Source organism: Sceloporus occidentalis, unplaced genomic scaffold (assembly GCF_023333645.1).
Source record: "Sceloporus occidentalis isolate IW3139 unplaced genomic scaffold, rSceOcc1.0.p SCAF_3, whole genome shotgun sequence".
In the NCBI taxonomy this organism is placed as follows: domain Eukaryota; kingdom Metazoa; phylum Chordata; class Lepidosauria; order Squamata; family Phrynosomatidae; genus Sceloporus; species Sceloporus occidentalis.
Window position 1 is genome coordinate 84,754,174 of NW_028316983.1, and position 13,504 is coordinate 84,767,677.

General features: G+C 38.0%; 1 protein-coding gene across 1 annotated transcript in view; it reads left to right on the forward strand.

Moving 5' to 3' along the window:
• The window catches only part of FGGY (FGGY carbohydrate kinase domain containing), a 212,410-nt gene that overhangs the window by 78,484 nt on the left and 120,422 nt on the right, over positions 1–13,504 (forward strand). Inside the window, exons 6-7 of the mRNA XM_089515273.1 lie at positions 2,341–2,456; positions 11,719–11,847. Of these exons, the coding sequence (XP_089371399.1) occupies positions 2,341–2,456; positions 11,719–11,847 (245 nt within the window). The remainder of the gene's footprint in view (positions 1–2,340; positions 2,457–11,718; positions 11,848–13,504) is intronic.

Below are 13,504 nucleotides of genomic sequence, written 5' to 3' on the forward strand. Positions count from 1 at the left end.
TGTGTAGAGCTGTAGCCTCCCTAAAAAATAAAATGGTTGCTGGAACCTTTATGCTACACATTTATAAATCTGTTTTTCCATTATAGCTCTCTGAATCCAAGTCTCTTTTGTGGTGTTGGTGGTGACCAGGTTGGGGCATGTTTCTCTACTCCTCTTTTCATTTCTTCTCCAGTCACTCTCCTGGATAACAATTTTGCAGAACAAGACATTTCTACATCCAACACAAATGACCTCTACCCATGCATCAACTCTGTTATGGCAAGGCAGGATCTTTCTGCTTGTCATGGACATTAATGCTGTAGGGGGAAAAACTATTTATTTTCACATGCTTCCACGTGATGACCTGTGGCTCTCTCAAGGTTTCCACAGTACCAACGCCCAGTTCTATTTAAAACAACAGCTAGTCAGAGTGTTTAAATGTGCTGAATGTTCTGTCTGGGACAACTCTGGGCGGGGTACTGGGAACACTGGCACTTCTATAGGCCTGTGCTGAAAAAGCCTTTGGATTCTTTTGTTATGTAGCCATCCTGTATGTTGAAAGCTCTTTCTTGTGCCAAAGGTTCCTTTTGTTTCTAAGACTTAACACACACACTGCTGATATTTTATCAACACTGCTAGGGATTTAGAAACTTCCTTTCATTTCTTAAAATGTTATTTAATACTTACCTCCTTCCTTGAAGAGATGGTTCACTTGTCATTGTGCTTCTGAAAATACCCTTTGAGTTAACTCCCAAGCCCTGTTAGAGCTTCAAACCATGGTCCCCTGGCTGGTGCTTTTAGCCTTTTATTCAATATTACTGCTTGTAGCCATCTGGTTGGGCCTGATATCATGAACTCTTGCTTACTGCAAGAAGATACTGTACTCTAAAGCTTTTTCAGACAAAACTTAAAATAGTTTTCAAATAGATAAGACTGTGGGCAGGGCTTTCCTAATTTTTTTTAAATGCTTGGTTAAATTAATGCATATTGGAAATGCAAAAATGCAAGTATCTTATAAAATCCAACACATCCTTCTGCACGAATGATTATAAATGCTACGTTTGAATTCAGATTTAGCCATACTTGCAGTAGATCCATTTAAATGGATGGAGTTAAATATTGCTAGGTCGGCTCAAATGTTGTGTTTTGCTCACATAGTTCTGTTTATACCTATGTTTCATGGTGAGCCCCTGGGTGAATACAAAAGAATTTCTACTCAATTATTTTTAAATTGTATTAAGCCTACTGCTAGAGCTCTGTTTATTGCAAGACTGTTTCTAAGATGGGATGTGAGTTTCATTCAGCCTATTTGGAAGCAGTGAATATAATTCACATTTCCCATAGTTTTTCAACTTTTAAAATTTAAATAAAATATATTTGTTTAATCATTTTTGGCCCAAATGTAAAAACAAAACAAAACCTCCCACAAGTTGAGGAGATGGTAATGGGATGGGGAGAGTCAATGTGGTCCACTGGTTTGAGTGCTGGACTACAACTCTGTAGACCAGAGTTCAAATCCCCATTCAGCCATGGAAGCCCATTGGATGACATTGGGCAAGTTACACTCTCTGAGCTCCAGAGGAAGGCAAAATCAAACTCCCTCTAAATCAATCTTGCCAACAAAACCCTGTGATAGGGTCACCCTAGGGTCACCATAAGCTGGAAACCCCTTCAACAACACAACATCAATGGGATGGAATGGGTGTTTCAATGACTATGTCACAGGTAGGTAGAAAAACAGAATTTCAGCAGGATAAAATGTCTTTGGCTGGTACTTTAAGTAAGATTAGCCAGAGCCAGAATAAGTCACAATCTCTCTGTCCCTCTTTTGATAAGAACATTCATCATTGCATTAACAACAGTTCCATGTTAAGGCTGAACTTGCACAACTGTGCGTTATATTTTAAAGTCAGACATAATTGAGAAATGTGGTTACTTTTGGGGACTGTGGTAGTGTTGCTAACAACAACAAAAGTTTCAGTGCAGGAATGGTAACTGTGTGGTCCTCCAGAGGTTGTTGGACTACAATTTCTACCATCTCCAGCCAGTATAATAAGTGATACAAAATTCTAGGATTTTTAGTTCACCAACATCTGGAGGGCCACACATTTCCATCCCTGATCTACTGACCGGTTTATTATGGCATATTATTATCTAGATTACAGCCAACATGATCAGAAGCAAGTCTGATTTCAAGGGTAATGCAAAGTTAGTTTGTATTTCTAATTTAATATTTAAATTCCATAAAGTTAAAGTCTGTGTTAAAAAGTGATAAATTGCAGTTCTTTCTTTAATTCAGTTCATATAAAATGTTTAGCCATGTGCTAATACAGAAATGTAATGCATTCTTTTTCTTAACAGATCTTTGTGCACATTGGTGTGTAAGTGGACATACACTTCAGAGAAAGGCTGGGATGATAGTTTCTGGAAACTAATTGGATTAGAAGATCTGCTGGCAAATAATTACACTAAAATAGGTAAACTATATTATAATTATATAAAGAGAATCTTTGTCGAGTTAGAAAATAACCTAGTTCAGATGTCATAGAAAACCATGTTTTTGTCTTGTGAGAATATGGTTTGGCAAGACATAGGGTTATGTATGTACTTCTTTCTCTTTTTCATCCCCCTCTGGGTCACCATAAGTCGCAAAAGACTTAAAAGACACACAACACACACATACTCTGACAGCTCCACCCCATGCTTTGCAGAGGAAAGGCAAGTGAAGGATGACCCTAAGTTCCTCACTGAAATATTGGTCAGTAAAACTAACCAGTGTTTTGGCCAGGGAGGTAGTAAATTTGGGATGTTGTCTTGCACCATGATGACATCTCAGTTGGAATGAATAAGTTGATGGTTGTTGTGTTCTAAGTGCTAAGAGTAGATGAAGAATTGAGTCCAGGTGTAAGAAAAGAGAATGTGTACTACTAAGGCTGCCTCCTGTCCCCCCCCACCCCCCACCAGTAAGAGACTGCCAGTATTATATGTGCTCCAGCCCAAGAGTGAGAGAAGTTAGGAGAGAGCTTGGCTCTGGGGACCTTCTTGAGAAAAAGGACACAATAGAGGAATACCCCTTGTAGTTATGTGCAGATTGGACAGAGTGATTTTTTTTCAGGGCAAGTGTTACGTCTAGCTTGAGAAAGAGAAACTTCCCCTATGTACATGTTTCTCTAGCGAGACCAAAACATTGTACATTTGACCTTCACAGTCTTACAGGATTTCAGAGAAACAGTAAAATGCACTCAAGAATGTCTTATTTCAGATGTTCATAAGAAGCACATTTTAAAACAAAATAATATAGAGCATTGTCCTCTTCTTCCTCACCCCTCCCCTTTCTCTTGAATATTTTTGGGTAATATGCATTTATTTGAACAATGTGATTTATATGGTAAGCAAGTATGTGCTTTTGCTATCTTTAAACACCTTGCACTGGCTAAGTAAATAACAATTTTTTTTAAACAACATGAGGTGCATCTATACTGTAGAAATAGTGTAAGAAAATCTTACACAATCCTGGGATTTTTAAATTTGTGTGGGACCAGCATTCTTTGACAGAGAAGACTAAAGACCTTGCAGAACTACAAATCCCAAGATTCCATAGGATGGAGCTACAGCACTTTAAGTAGTGTCAAACTGCATTATTTCCACAGTGTGGATGTACCCATGGAAGAATTTGTAAGCATTTTCATTTTGGTTAATACATCCCTGGTGGTATCAAATAAATTAATCATAAAAATAAAAAATAACACTCATGTTGTCTTTAAATGATGTGGTTAGCCAACATGGTGACCTGCACCATATTTATGTCACCAGCTTGTTACACTGTCTTCAAGTTGCTTTGATTTTTCTCAAAACCTGATTCTAATTGGAATGCAAGTCTTGCTAATTGCACAGTACTTATAGCAGATTTCCATTAAAAGATTATAATGCTAATTTACCAGAAGTTTTCCAGGATCGCTTTATTCAACTTCCCTTGTTCAGTTAATGGACTTTTAATGGCTGTCCTAAGTAGGCATGTCATTAATGGGAGCATTAGCATACATGTTTTTTTTTAAGAAGTCCGTTCTTCAACATTAATCACCTATTTTTTTTTTTTTAAAATAACACTTTGAACAAGTTTCTAGCACAGCTTAATGTTAACAGCACTAAGTGGAAATTATTTGATACTGGTAGCAAAGTCTATAAAGTTTTCTGATGTTCAGATTCAGACAGCAGTGGGTGATTTGGGGGACCATTTTATAACTGGAGTTAGAAGCCTCTTGTGTACAGTTAGTTCTAAGGTCCCCTTCACACTACATATTTATAGCATTGTAATTCCTCTTTAACTGGCCCTGGCAAGATCCTATGGAATCTTGGTGTTTGTAGTTTAGGGAGAGCATTTGGAATTTTTAGCAAGAGGGCTCTAGTGCCTTAGCAAACTGTAAATCCATAGGATGCAATTAAAATGTGATCATAACACTATAATGCTGTAGTGCGAAAGGGGATTTAACTACTGTGATACCACTATGGCATGGCCCTTTAGACAGTGTAGTCTGTTCCCTTTCTGTATCTGTTGTGTCCTTAGTAGAGGGTTTTTTTTTAAAATCACAGTAGCTTCCGTATTGAGTTATGTGCACACCTTCAAGTCACCTGGAGACTTATGGCAACCCTATAAATTTCACAAGATTTTCTTAGCAATGAATACATAATGGTGGTTTTGCCAATTCCTCCCTCTGAAGTATACAGTTGGCCCTCCATATCCACAGATTCTTTATCCACAGATTCAACCATCACCAGCTTGAACATACATACATACATACATACATTCCAAAAAGTAAACCTTGATTTTGCCATTTTATATAAGGGACACAATTTACTTTGCCATTGTATTTTAGCAATTACCCCCCCCCCCCAAACACACACACACACACACACATTAGTATAAGCAGTAAATAAATGTTTTAACAGAAATCTGAGCCCCCTAATGGCTGAAGTGCCCCATGGAGGAGAAAAATTTTAACATAAATTATTTATGAACTGCAAGCAAAAGGACTGAATACAATATTTATATAGTACATTTCAAGGACAAGGGAAAGCAGCTTTCCCTTTTAAACAACTAAACATTCAATTTGCAAATGAGAGCAAATTCCTTAATAAATTGATTGTTTAGGATGAGAAAATATGGACAATATGCAAAAATTACACAGCTTGTAGGTGTACTTTTACATATATATAAACAGAATTTCACTTGCTGTTTATATTATAAATCTAGAAACAAATAGGTATTGCAATGGATTTCAGTGTACTTTTACATTTTGGTTTTTCATTTTACAAATTCAACATTCCATTCTCTCACAGCATAGTGTAGTGTTCTGTTTTTAAACCAAGCTCAGGAATATATTTTATAATACCTTTCCAACCTGATCCCTCAATTTGTGCTGGTGTTTCTGCCTCCAGTTCCATCATAATATAGCCTAAGCAGTGCCATTGTGACATGACAGCCTCAGACATTCCTTTAGAGAAGTACTTACTATTTCCAAATATACGTGTTCGTTGTGATGTAAGAATGTGTTCATATGGCAGCCAATTGTTCTTCAAAATTTCTGCAACAAATTTCTTATAATAATTTCCTTTATGAATATCATGGTTTATTTATATAGAGAGGTGGATAAAGTATTGATTTGGTAAATGATATTTCTAATATTCACTTTAGGGAAGTATTTAATATTATATCTGTAGGAGAAAGATGTTGTTTCAACACTCTTTGGAACCCCTAATTATGAAGGAGAGTTGAACAGGAGTAAACACCGCATTTGGCATGTTGTTGGAGATGAACAGAGGCTCCAGCTTTATGACAGCAGCAAAGAGCCTTGGTGTGACATTGGACAATGTGCATTGCTCCATCTCCAGCCTGTCTGATAGAAGGGAGAAATTTGTTACGATAGACTAAAGCAATGATGGCGAACCTTTTAGAGACTGAGTGCCAAAACTCAAAGGTGTTCCTACATTGGGTGTTACCTGGTGCCGGGGGGGGGGGGGGGAGTGGGACTTTTTTGGGGAAATGGGACTTCTGGAGGTGGGACTTCCACCTTCTGGGGGTGGAACTTCCAGGGGCAGAACTTCCCTGGAAGACAGCTGAAGGCCCAGGAGGGCAGGGAGAAGAGGAGGAACAAGTGTGCTCCTGTTCCTCCTCTTCCCTGCCCTCCCAAGTCTTTAGCTGTTCTTCCTCTTCCCCCGCCCTCCTTTTTCTCTGTGTGCCCTCAGAAATGGCTTCACATGCCAGAGAGGACACACTTGCCATAGGTTTGCCACCATGGAGTTATAGGATTCCATGTGGGCTCAACCTGTGGAATGGTTCCCTTTCACCTGAAGTGGGATCAACAATACCTGAGCTGGGCATGTTTATAAAGATGGTCATCCCAGGATCCATTAAGGTGAACCACAAATTTGGGAGAAATGGACATGCTTGCTGTGCCCCCAGATACAATTCAGTGCTCTATTTTTTTTAAAGGTGAGAAATAATTTTATTTTATTTGCTCACTGAATTTATACCCTGCCTTTCTCTTCTGATGTTGAACTGTAAAATCAGCATAACATCAGGCACAGTCTGAGATCATTACCCCTTTAGAAAATACGCAAAATTGGAAAGCAAAACAACAGAGCATTAGGGTGGTTCATTTTATAATGGTAAAAACTCAAGTTGAAGCCAGGGACCAAGGCACCTCCTACTTTAGTTCCAAATAATAAAGTAAACCTTTCCCCAAAATTTCATGGTCATAATTCATTTAGAAGGCAGTGCTCAGTAAGTGTTAAAAAGTAGAAAAATGCAATTTTTAATGTAATAAATGATATTGTTAATACACTTGAAAAAAATTTAAATTCACTTCTTTGAGGTCTATGGTTATACAATTTCTACAAGAGCTTTCTTTGTTGGTTAGTTGGAACTTGTTTTCTGTTGTTTTCTGCAACCTGCAACAAGAATTGCTTTTCTTCTTCATCGTGTGTGATCAGCTGGTTGTAGTCTTGGGACAGTTTAACACCCCTTTCTGCCATGTCATTAACTACTTTTAGATGTACTGGCAAGTGGATTGGCTAACTCGGGGCTTTTCTGTTTTTATTGTAATGTTATTGATGTTTTAATGTATTGTTTTTAAAATGCTGTAAACCGCCCTGATCTGTGGAAGGGCGGTATATAAATAAAAATTTTATTTATTTTATTTATTATGTTTTACGAGTTTTTTACCAGTTGTATACTGTGGATCTTGCTCCCAGTGACTTGGTGGCCTTGTGAGGAAAGTCTGGTCTATTTTCAACTTTGACAATAATGAAGACATTCTGCAGTTGGCAAAATCTGATAATTCACATTCTTCATTAAGTAAATCTGGATTTCTTCTTACCATTTGATGTGGAAGAACGTTTGTTATATTTTCAACAATACAAAGTTTTTCTTCTTCAGTAACTTCATCTGAAAACAGAAATAGGCCAACTAGCTCATCAGAAAGATACCATAAGTGAGGCTGTAGAGCTTTTCTTACAGTGATACTTCTCTCATTGTCAAGAATACTGTATGTTCTAGCCTCTTCAAAAAGACCATGTCCTTTATGGCAGAATTTGCACTGACTGGAGCCGCAATCCAATTCTAAACATACAACAGCGCCCCAAACTTGAAGGCCTTAAAGGTCAAAACCAGCACCTTGAATTCTGCCCAGAAACGGACTGGTAGCCAGTGTAGCTGTTTCAACAGGGGAGTGCCATGATCCCTGTAACCAGCCCCTGTCAGCAGTAAATAGTAAATTCATGACACAAAAGGAACGGATGGATTTTTCACATTACTTTCAATTTTGAAAAGCTTGCTTCTCACATGATACATTCTGTCTTATATTCTTTGAACATTTGTGGACTTTATGCAGTTTTGCTCCATGCATAAACTACATGATGATAAAATAGTGGCATTGCAAATATCCTAAGAAGAATGTGTAGCCAGTATAAGTCAGAGACAACTTTGTAGAGTTTATGTATCATTTGTAACATGTCAGGGGTGGACTTCTGACATGTGCTAAAAGGACTTACATGTGAAGTCCTTCTGACAGGTGGGGGGAAAGCATTAATCTATTTGTATTGTCTAGAATGTGGTTGATGTTAAAATACATTTTTTCGGCATATTTCCTCCCCCTTCAATTAAGGTTATGATTATTTCCTTTGTAACAAGGTATTATTACAGAATTTGCATTAGCTGAAACAATGCCAGTTTAAATGTCCCCATCCTGTTTAGAGTGAAATGTCGAGTTCTTTCAAAAATACTTTTGCATTCCACTTTAAATATGCTGTCAAAGTTGAATTGCTTCGGGGTACATATTGGACTTTGATTTTTATGCATGCTCCTTATTATACTATATTTTATTATTAGTTTTGCAGATTTTTACTTAAAGGTTATTTGATGGGGAATAAATAAGTAAAAAATTAAAAAGCAGAGGGAAGTGGCAGTGGTCCTAGTGGATCACATCATCATTCCGTGTCCCAACTAAAGGTAACCGCTGGATGGTTCTCTGCTGTGCCTCTCCGCTCATGGTAAACTGTCCAGTAAATAGCCATAATGGGGAAGGTATGGCATGTAAAAGGCAGGTTTATGTGGGGAGAGGAGGTAGAAAGGCTATAGTTCTACTTGGACAGACCTTTACACCTCATCTCCTAAACAAGGTACAGTTTATGCAGTTATACTAGCATGTGCTTCATTAACAGATGATTTTGTTAAATAGATATTGTTCACCTATGGATATGGTTGCATACTGTCAGCATCACATGTATCTGTAGTTGAACAAGCAATTTTTCCTCATTAAATTCCTGTAAATAGTAAGGGACTCTTCAGATATTCTAGTTTTGAGTGTCAAAACATTTGGGGAGGATGGATGTTGGCAAATATTCTCTGGGGCAAATATTCTCTGGATTCTTCAATATTTCGCACTAGAGGATGAAAAATATTTTCTAAGAAATTTGGGATAATTCTAGATATAATTCTCTCTTTTTTAGTTAATACTAACCAATTTCAGTCAGTATTGATCTCTATTGTTTGTTCATAGTGTTGGATAAAAAGAACAATGAGTTATAAGATAAAAACACAAGCTTTGTAAAATAAAGATATATTAATAAAAAAAATTTTTTAAAAAGAACAATGAGTTATAAGAGGAGGACTAGAAGTGGTGGGAACTGCTCATATTATATTTTTCAGTAATATTAATATTAAAACTGACTTCACAGTTGTATTACAAATTCTCCACCGTGTTCCCATGTGATTAAATTGGGCAGGCCATTCTGCAGAAGAGGACTGACACTGTTTTTTGTGGGTTTTTCAGGCTGTGAGGCTGTGTTCTCTTTATTCCTGACGTTTCATTTTTCATCAGCTAAGGCTCACTCAGAACATAACATGATAAAAAATGCCTTGGAAAATTATCTGCTGAGAAATTTCAGCTTAGCCTCTACCCTGGAAGGGTTGACTTTCATGATTACAATACTCTGTTTCCCATGTATTCATAATCTCTTTCTTCTTCCTAGATTTTGACCACAATTTTGACTGCAAAGAGTCTGTCCCGTAGACAAATATCTTAGGCTTAAGCAAGATTAGTAGGCTCCCAACACAAGAACACAATTGTGACCTAATTCATAACATAAACTATGGTTAGATTGGTTGCCTAAATTCAGTGAGTTTATGCTAGGATGAATCTGCTTTTTCAAAGTTTTTTCCCCAAATGCCACTTTAACAAGGAAACCTAATTCTTTTTCTGTTTTTCCCCCTCTTCATCTTTTAAATGGAGCCAATTGCAGTTACAACTGGTTCTGCATGACAGGTTAAAAGCAACTCTTGAATGAGCGAATGTGTCATAGCTGAGTCAGCTGGACCCCCTTCCTGGGTTTTTCTTTTGTTATTTGTAAAGGCTAGTGAGTACTAAAATGTCTCATTCTATTAAATATTAGTATGACTTTGGACCCTGCGATTTACTTACTCAGGTTGACTAAAGATGTATTGTTGTCCGCCTCATGTGTTACGTCTGGTAAATACTGTTCACCATGGCGACTGCCTGGAAAGGTGATGGGTCATTGGTACCACATAAATTTCTTTGAACAAAACATGCACATGGCAGATTCCAGAGCTTGTCTTTAGGAAAGGATAAAAGGGAAGGAAAAGTTTCAGACAGCTTTTTCCTTTGGTAAACTTGCTTCTCAGTTCACAGGGGGAAAAATCTTCTAAAAATGGGATGCCTTCTGGGAAGCAGAGGTGCATGAATGAAGGCTGTGCCATAAGAAAGGTTCACTTTTTCTCAGACAGCTTTTTGAATGTGAAACAGAAAGCTTTTTTTACCTTCAGATTGTTGTATGTCTAAGACTAGATTATTTTTTAAAAGACATCTTTATTGTAAACTCACTGTTAAAAAATTAGCACAGCCAAATAAACCAGATATTTGTATTTACAGTGAACTTATTCTTATCTCCTAAAAAAAGAGGTGTACCTCTCAATGGTATACAGAATTTTGCTTCTTATCCACTGTCATCTAAAACAATTGGAAATTTTGCCATATTTGCTTCTGTTCTGAACTTCCTTTCTGGGTGTACAATGAAATCATGGAGGGGAGAAAGTATAGTCTCTATGTGTGGGTGTGTGCGCATGTGTGTTCACACACACTAGAGACCATTAGATCTAGGATCTTCTAGGGAGGACCTTCTTCCTGTCCCACCACCTCTTCAGGCTTCTTTGGTGGAAATAAGGAAGAGGGCCTTCTCAGGCTGAATCCACACTGCAAAAATAATCCAGTTTTGTGAGATATTTAGCCTTCTCTATCAGAGACCTCTGGTGCCACAACAAACTATGATTCCCAAGATTCCATAGCATCGAGGCATGGCAGGTAAAGTGATGTCAGCAGTGCAGATGCAGCCTCAGTCGTTGCTCCTAGACTTTGAAAGTCCCTCCCCAGGGAGGCTATGATGACTCTTGCTCTTCTTCCTCCAGCAAGTAGTCTTATTCTTCCATCAGGCATTTAGAAACTGACAGGGATGGAATAGGATTTTAATGACTGGCTTTTAATGATGGGCCCTTTCAACCTTCCCAATTATAGCACTACAATTCCACTTTAACTACCATAGTTCCATCCTATGGAACCCTGTAGTTTAGGGAGGGGTATTTAGACTTCTCAGCCATATAGCTCCAATGTCTTCCCAAACTACAAACCCCAGGATTCCATAGAATGCAATCATGGGACATAGTATAGTGAAATCATAGTGCTGTAACAGTGTATTATGAAAGGGCTCCAGTTCATTTTGATCTTGGCCTCAGGGAATTCATATGAAAGCTTTTCAGTTCATATGAGATTAGAATTAAAGGCCACAGAACATTGCATTGATTTTTTTAAGAAGGACTAATGGTAGCAGTTTCCACACAAGTACTGAAACCATTGTAACCTCACTTACAGTCACTGAAAGCCATATAAATGTAGCTTTACAAAGAAAGCATCCATGTTTATCTGATTCTTGGATAAATGCATTTGCACTGTTGATAGAAGGAGCTAAATTGTTATGATTAGCACTTCACAGCAGGTGTGGTTTTTAAAGTAAAATGTGGTATTGTCTCTGCTTGATAAATAATGTGAAGGATGTATAAGTTCAGGGAGAGAGAGAGCGCAAATAATTGCTTTCAAGCCCAACCCCACCTGCCCCAGATTTTGTCTCTAACATGCTGATAAGTGTTTGCTTTTTCCCTCTGTGTCTGCTCAGGAAATGAAGTTCTCGCTCCAGGAGCACCAGTTGGAAATGGGCTAACAGCAGAGGCTGCAAAAGATCTTGGCCTTCATAAGGGGATTGCAGTAGCTGCGTCTCTGATTGATGCACATGCTGGAGGAATAGGTATTGTATAAGACCATGGTTCTTTCCTCTTCACATCCCTAACATATACATTTGTGCAGCACCTTTTACAAGCCTACACTATTTAATTCACACATTTCTAGTTTAATTGAATTTAAACTTAATCATTTTAGTGTAGAGCCCCTGTAAATATTTTTAGGGAATTTTGTTTCTGACTTGGAAAATAAGGATAGCTAGAATTTGGTAACTGATTTTTATAAATGTCCCAGGTTTTTATTTGGGAAATCACATTTGGGAGATACATTTGGCAGTAAACCTGCATGTTACAATTTTGTTTTTAGAAATTTAAAAATGATTTCTGAAATTATTAGCAACTTTCCCTAGTTGCCTCTCTGTCTATGGTTTCCTCAGATGAGATAAGCTTTGTGTTCCTATTTGCTAATGAAATCCAAGCAGCTGTGAACTAGGGCAGATATGCCAATTTGAGATGTCCAGTTTTGTTGTTGTTGTGTGACTTCAAGTTGATTCTTATTACAATTCTGTCATGGGTTTTTTGACAAGATTTGTTCTGAGGGGGCTTACCATTGTCTTCCTCTGAGCCTGAGAGAGTATGACTTGGTCAACATCACCCAGTTAGGGGATGGACAGATGGGTGGCATTGAGCCACCCTTTTACTGGCCTGATAGATGCTGCAGCAACTGCATGCTGCGGCACCAATCCAGCCTCTAGAGAGCACAAAAAGGAGCCGGAAAAACCAGTTCCTTTTTGGGCCCTCTAAAGGGCGTCATAGCTCCAGTGGTGGAACTTTGTGACGCCCCTTTTGCCGCTGCATCGTCTAGATGCAGCGCCAGGACTGCACCATCTAGAAGGGTGGACAGCATCATGACAGGATGAGGTAGAGTCATGGCGTCCAGCATGTGAATGCTGCGCCATGGCTCCGCCTACAGGTCAGCACAAAGTGCCAGTCTGTAGTTTTCATGACTGAGTGGAGATTTGGATCTTGGTCTCCTAGTCGTAGTCCAGCACTCACACTACTATACCACACTGGATTTCTTATCCATAGAAAAACCAAGTATCCTACTTCTTCTTGTGGTATATATAATCCAACTCTTTAGAACACATTATCTTAAAAATCTGTGAGAAAGGAACCTCACAAATAAAGTTCAATTTCCTGTTTTTCTGGCTGGGGTGCAAGCATAAAAAAAAGCCATTTTACAACAGTTGTCCCAAACATTCTGTCCAAATCTATGGAGTATAAAATGTCTTGTTACAAACTAGTATAAGCTTGGAGGATTAATAAAATGCTTCATTCCAAGTATCTTCAGACAAACATGGCCTCAGTAAAGGACAGTGTCTTACACTATTACAAGTTTATGTTAAGTTTATATGATTGCAGATTCAGGGATACAGAGAAACCACAGAGGGAGAAACTGGTGCAAATGAGGTCACTTAATTTTAAATGCCAGATATGAACTTAGGTTTTGAACAGTAAGCTCTAAGGGATGAAAATATTTGCCTACAGTAGACTCGAGAGATTTGATACTCTTCTCATAATAGACACATTAAATATTTTAATGTGCATTTCATTTATAATCCAGCACGATTCCAGTTTCAAACTCAGCCTTTTTTGGCAATGGGCCACAGAGACATTTGTGAGCATGTGTGTGTGTTAGTGTATGTTTATTTTAGAGATGGAATA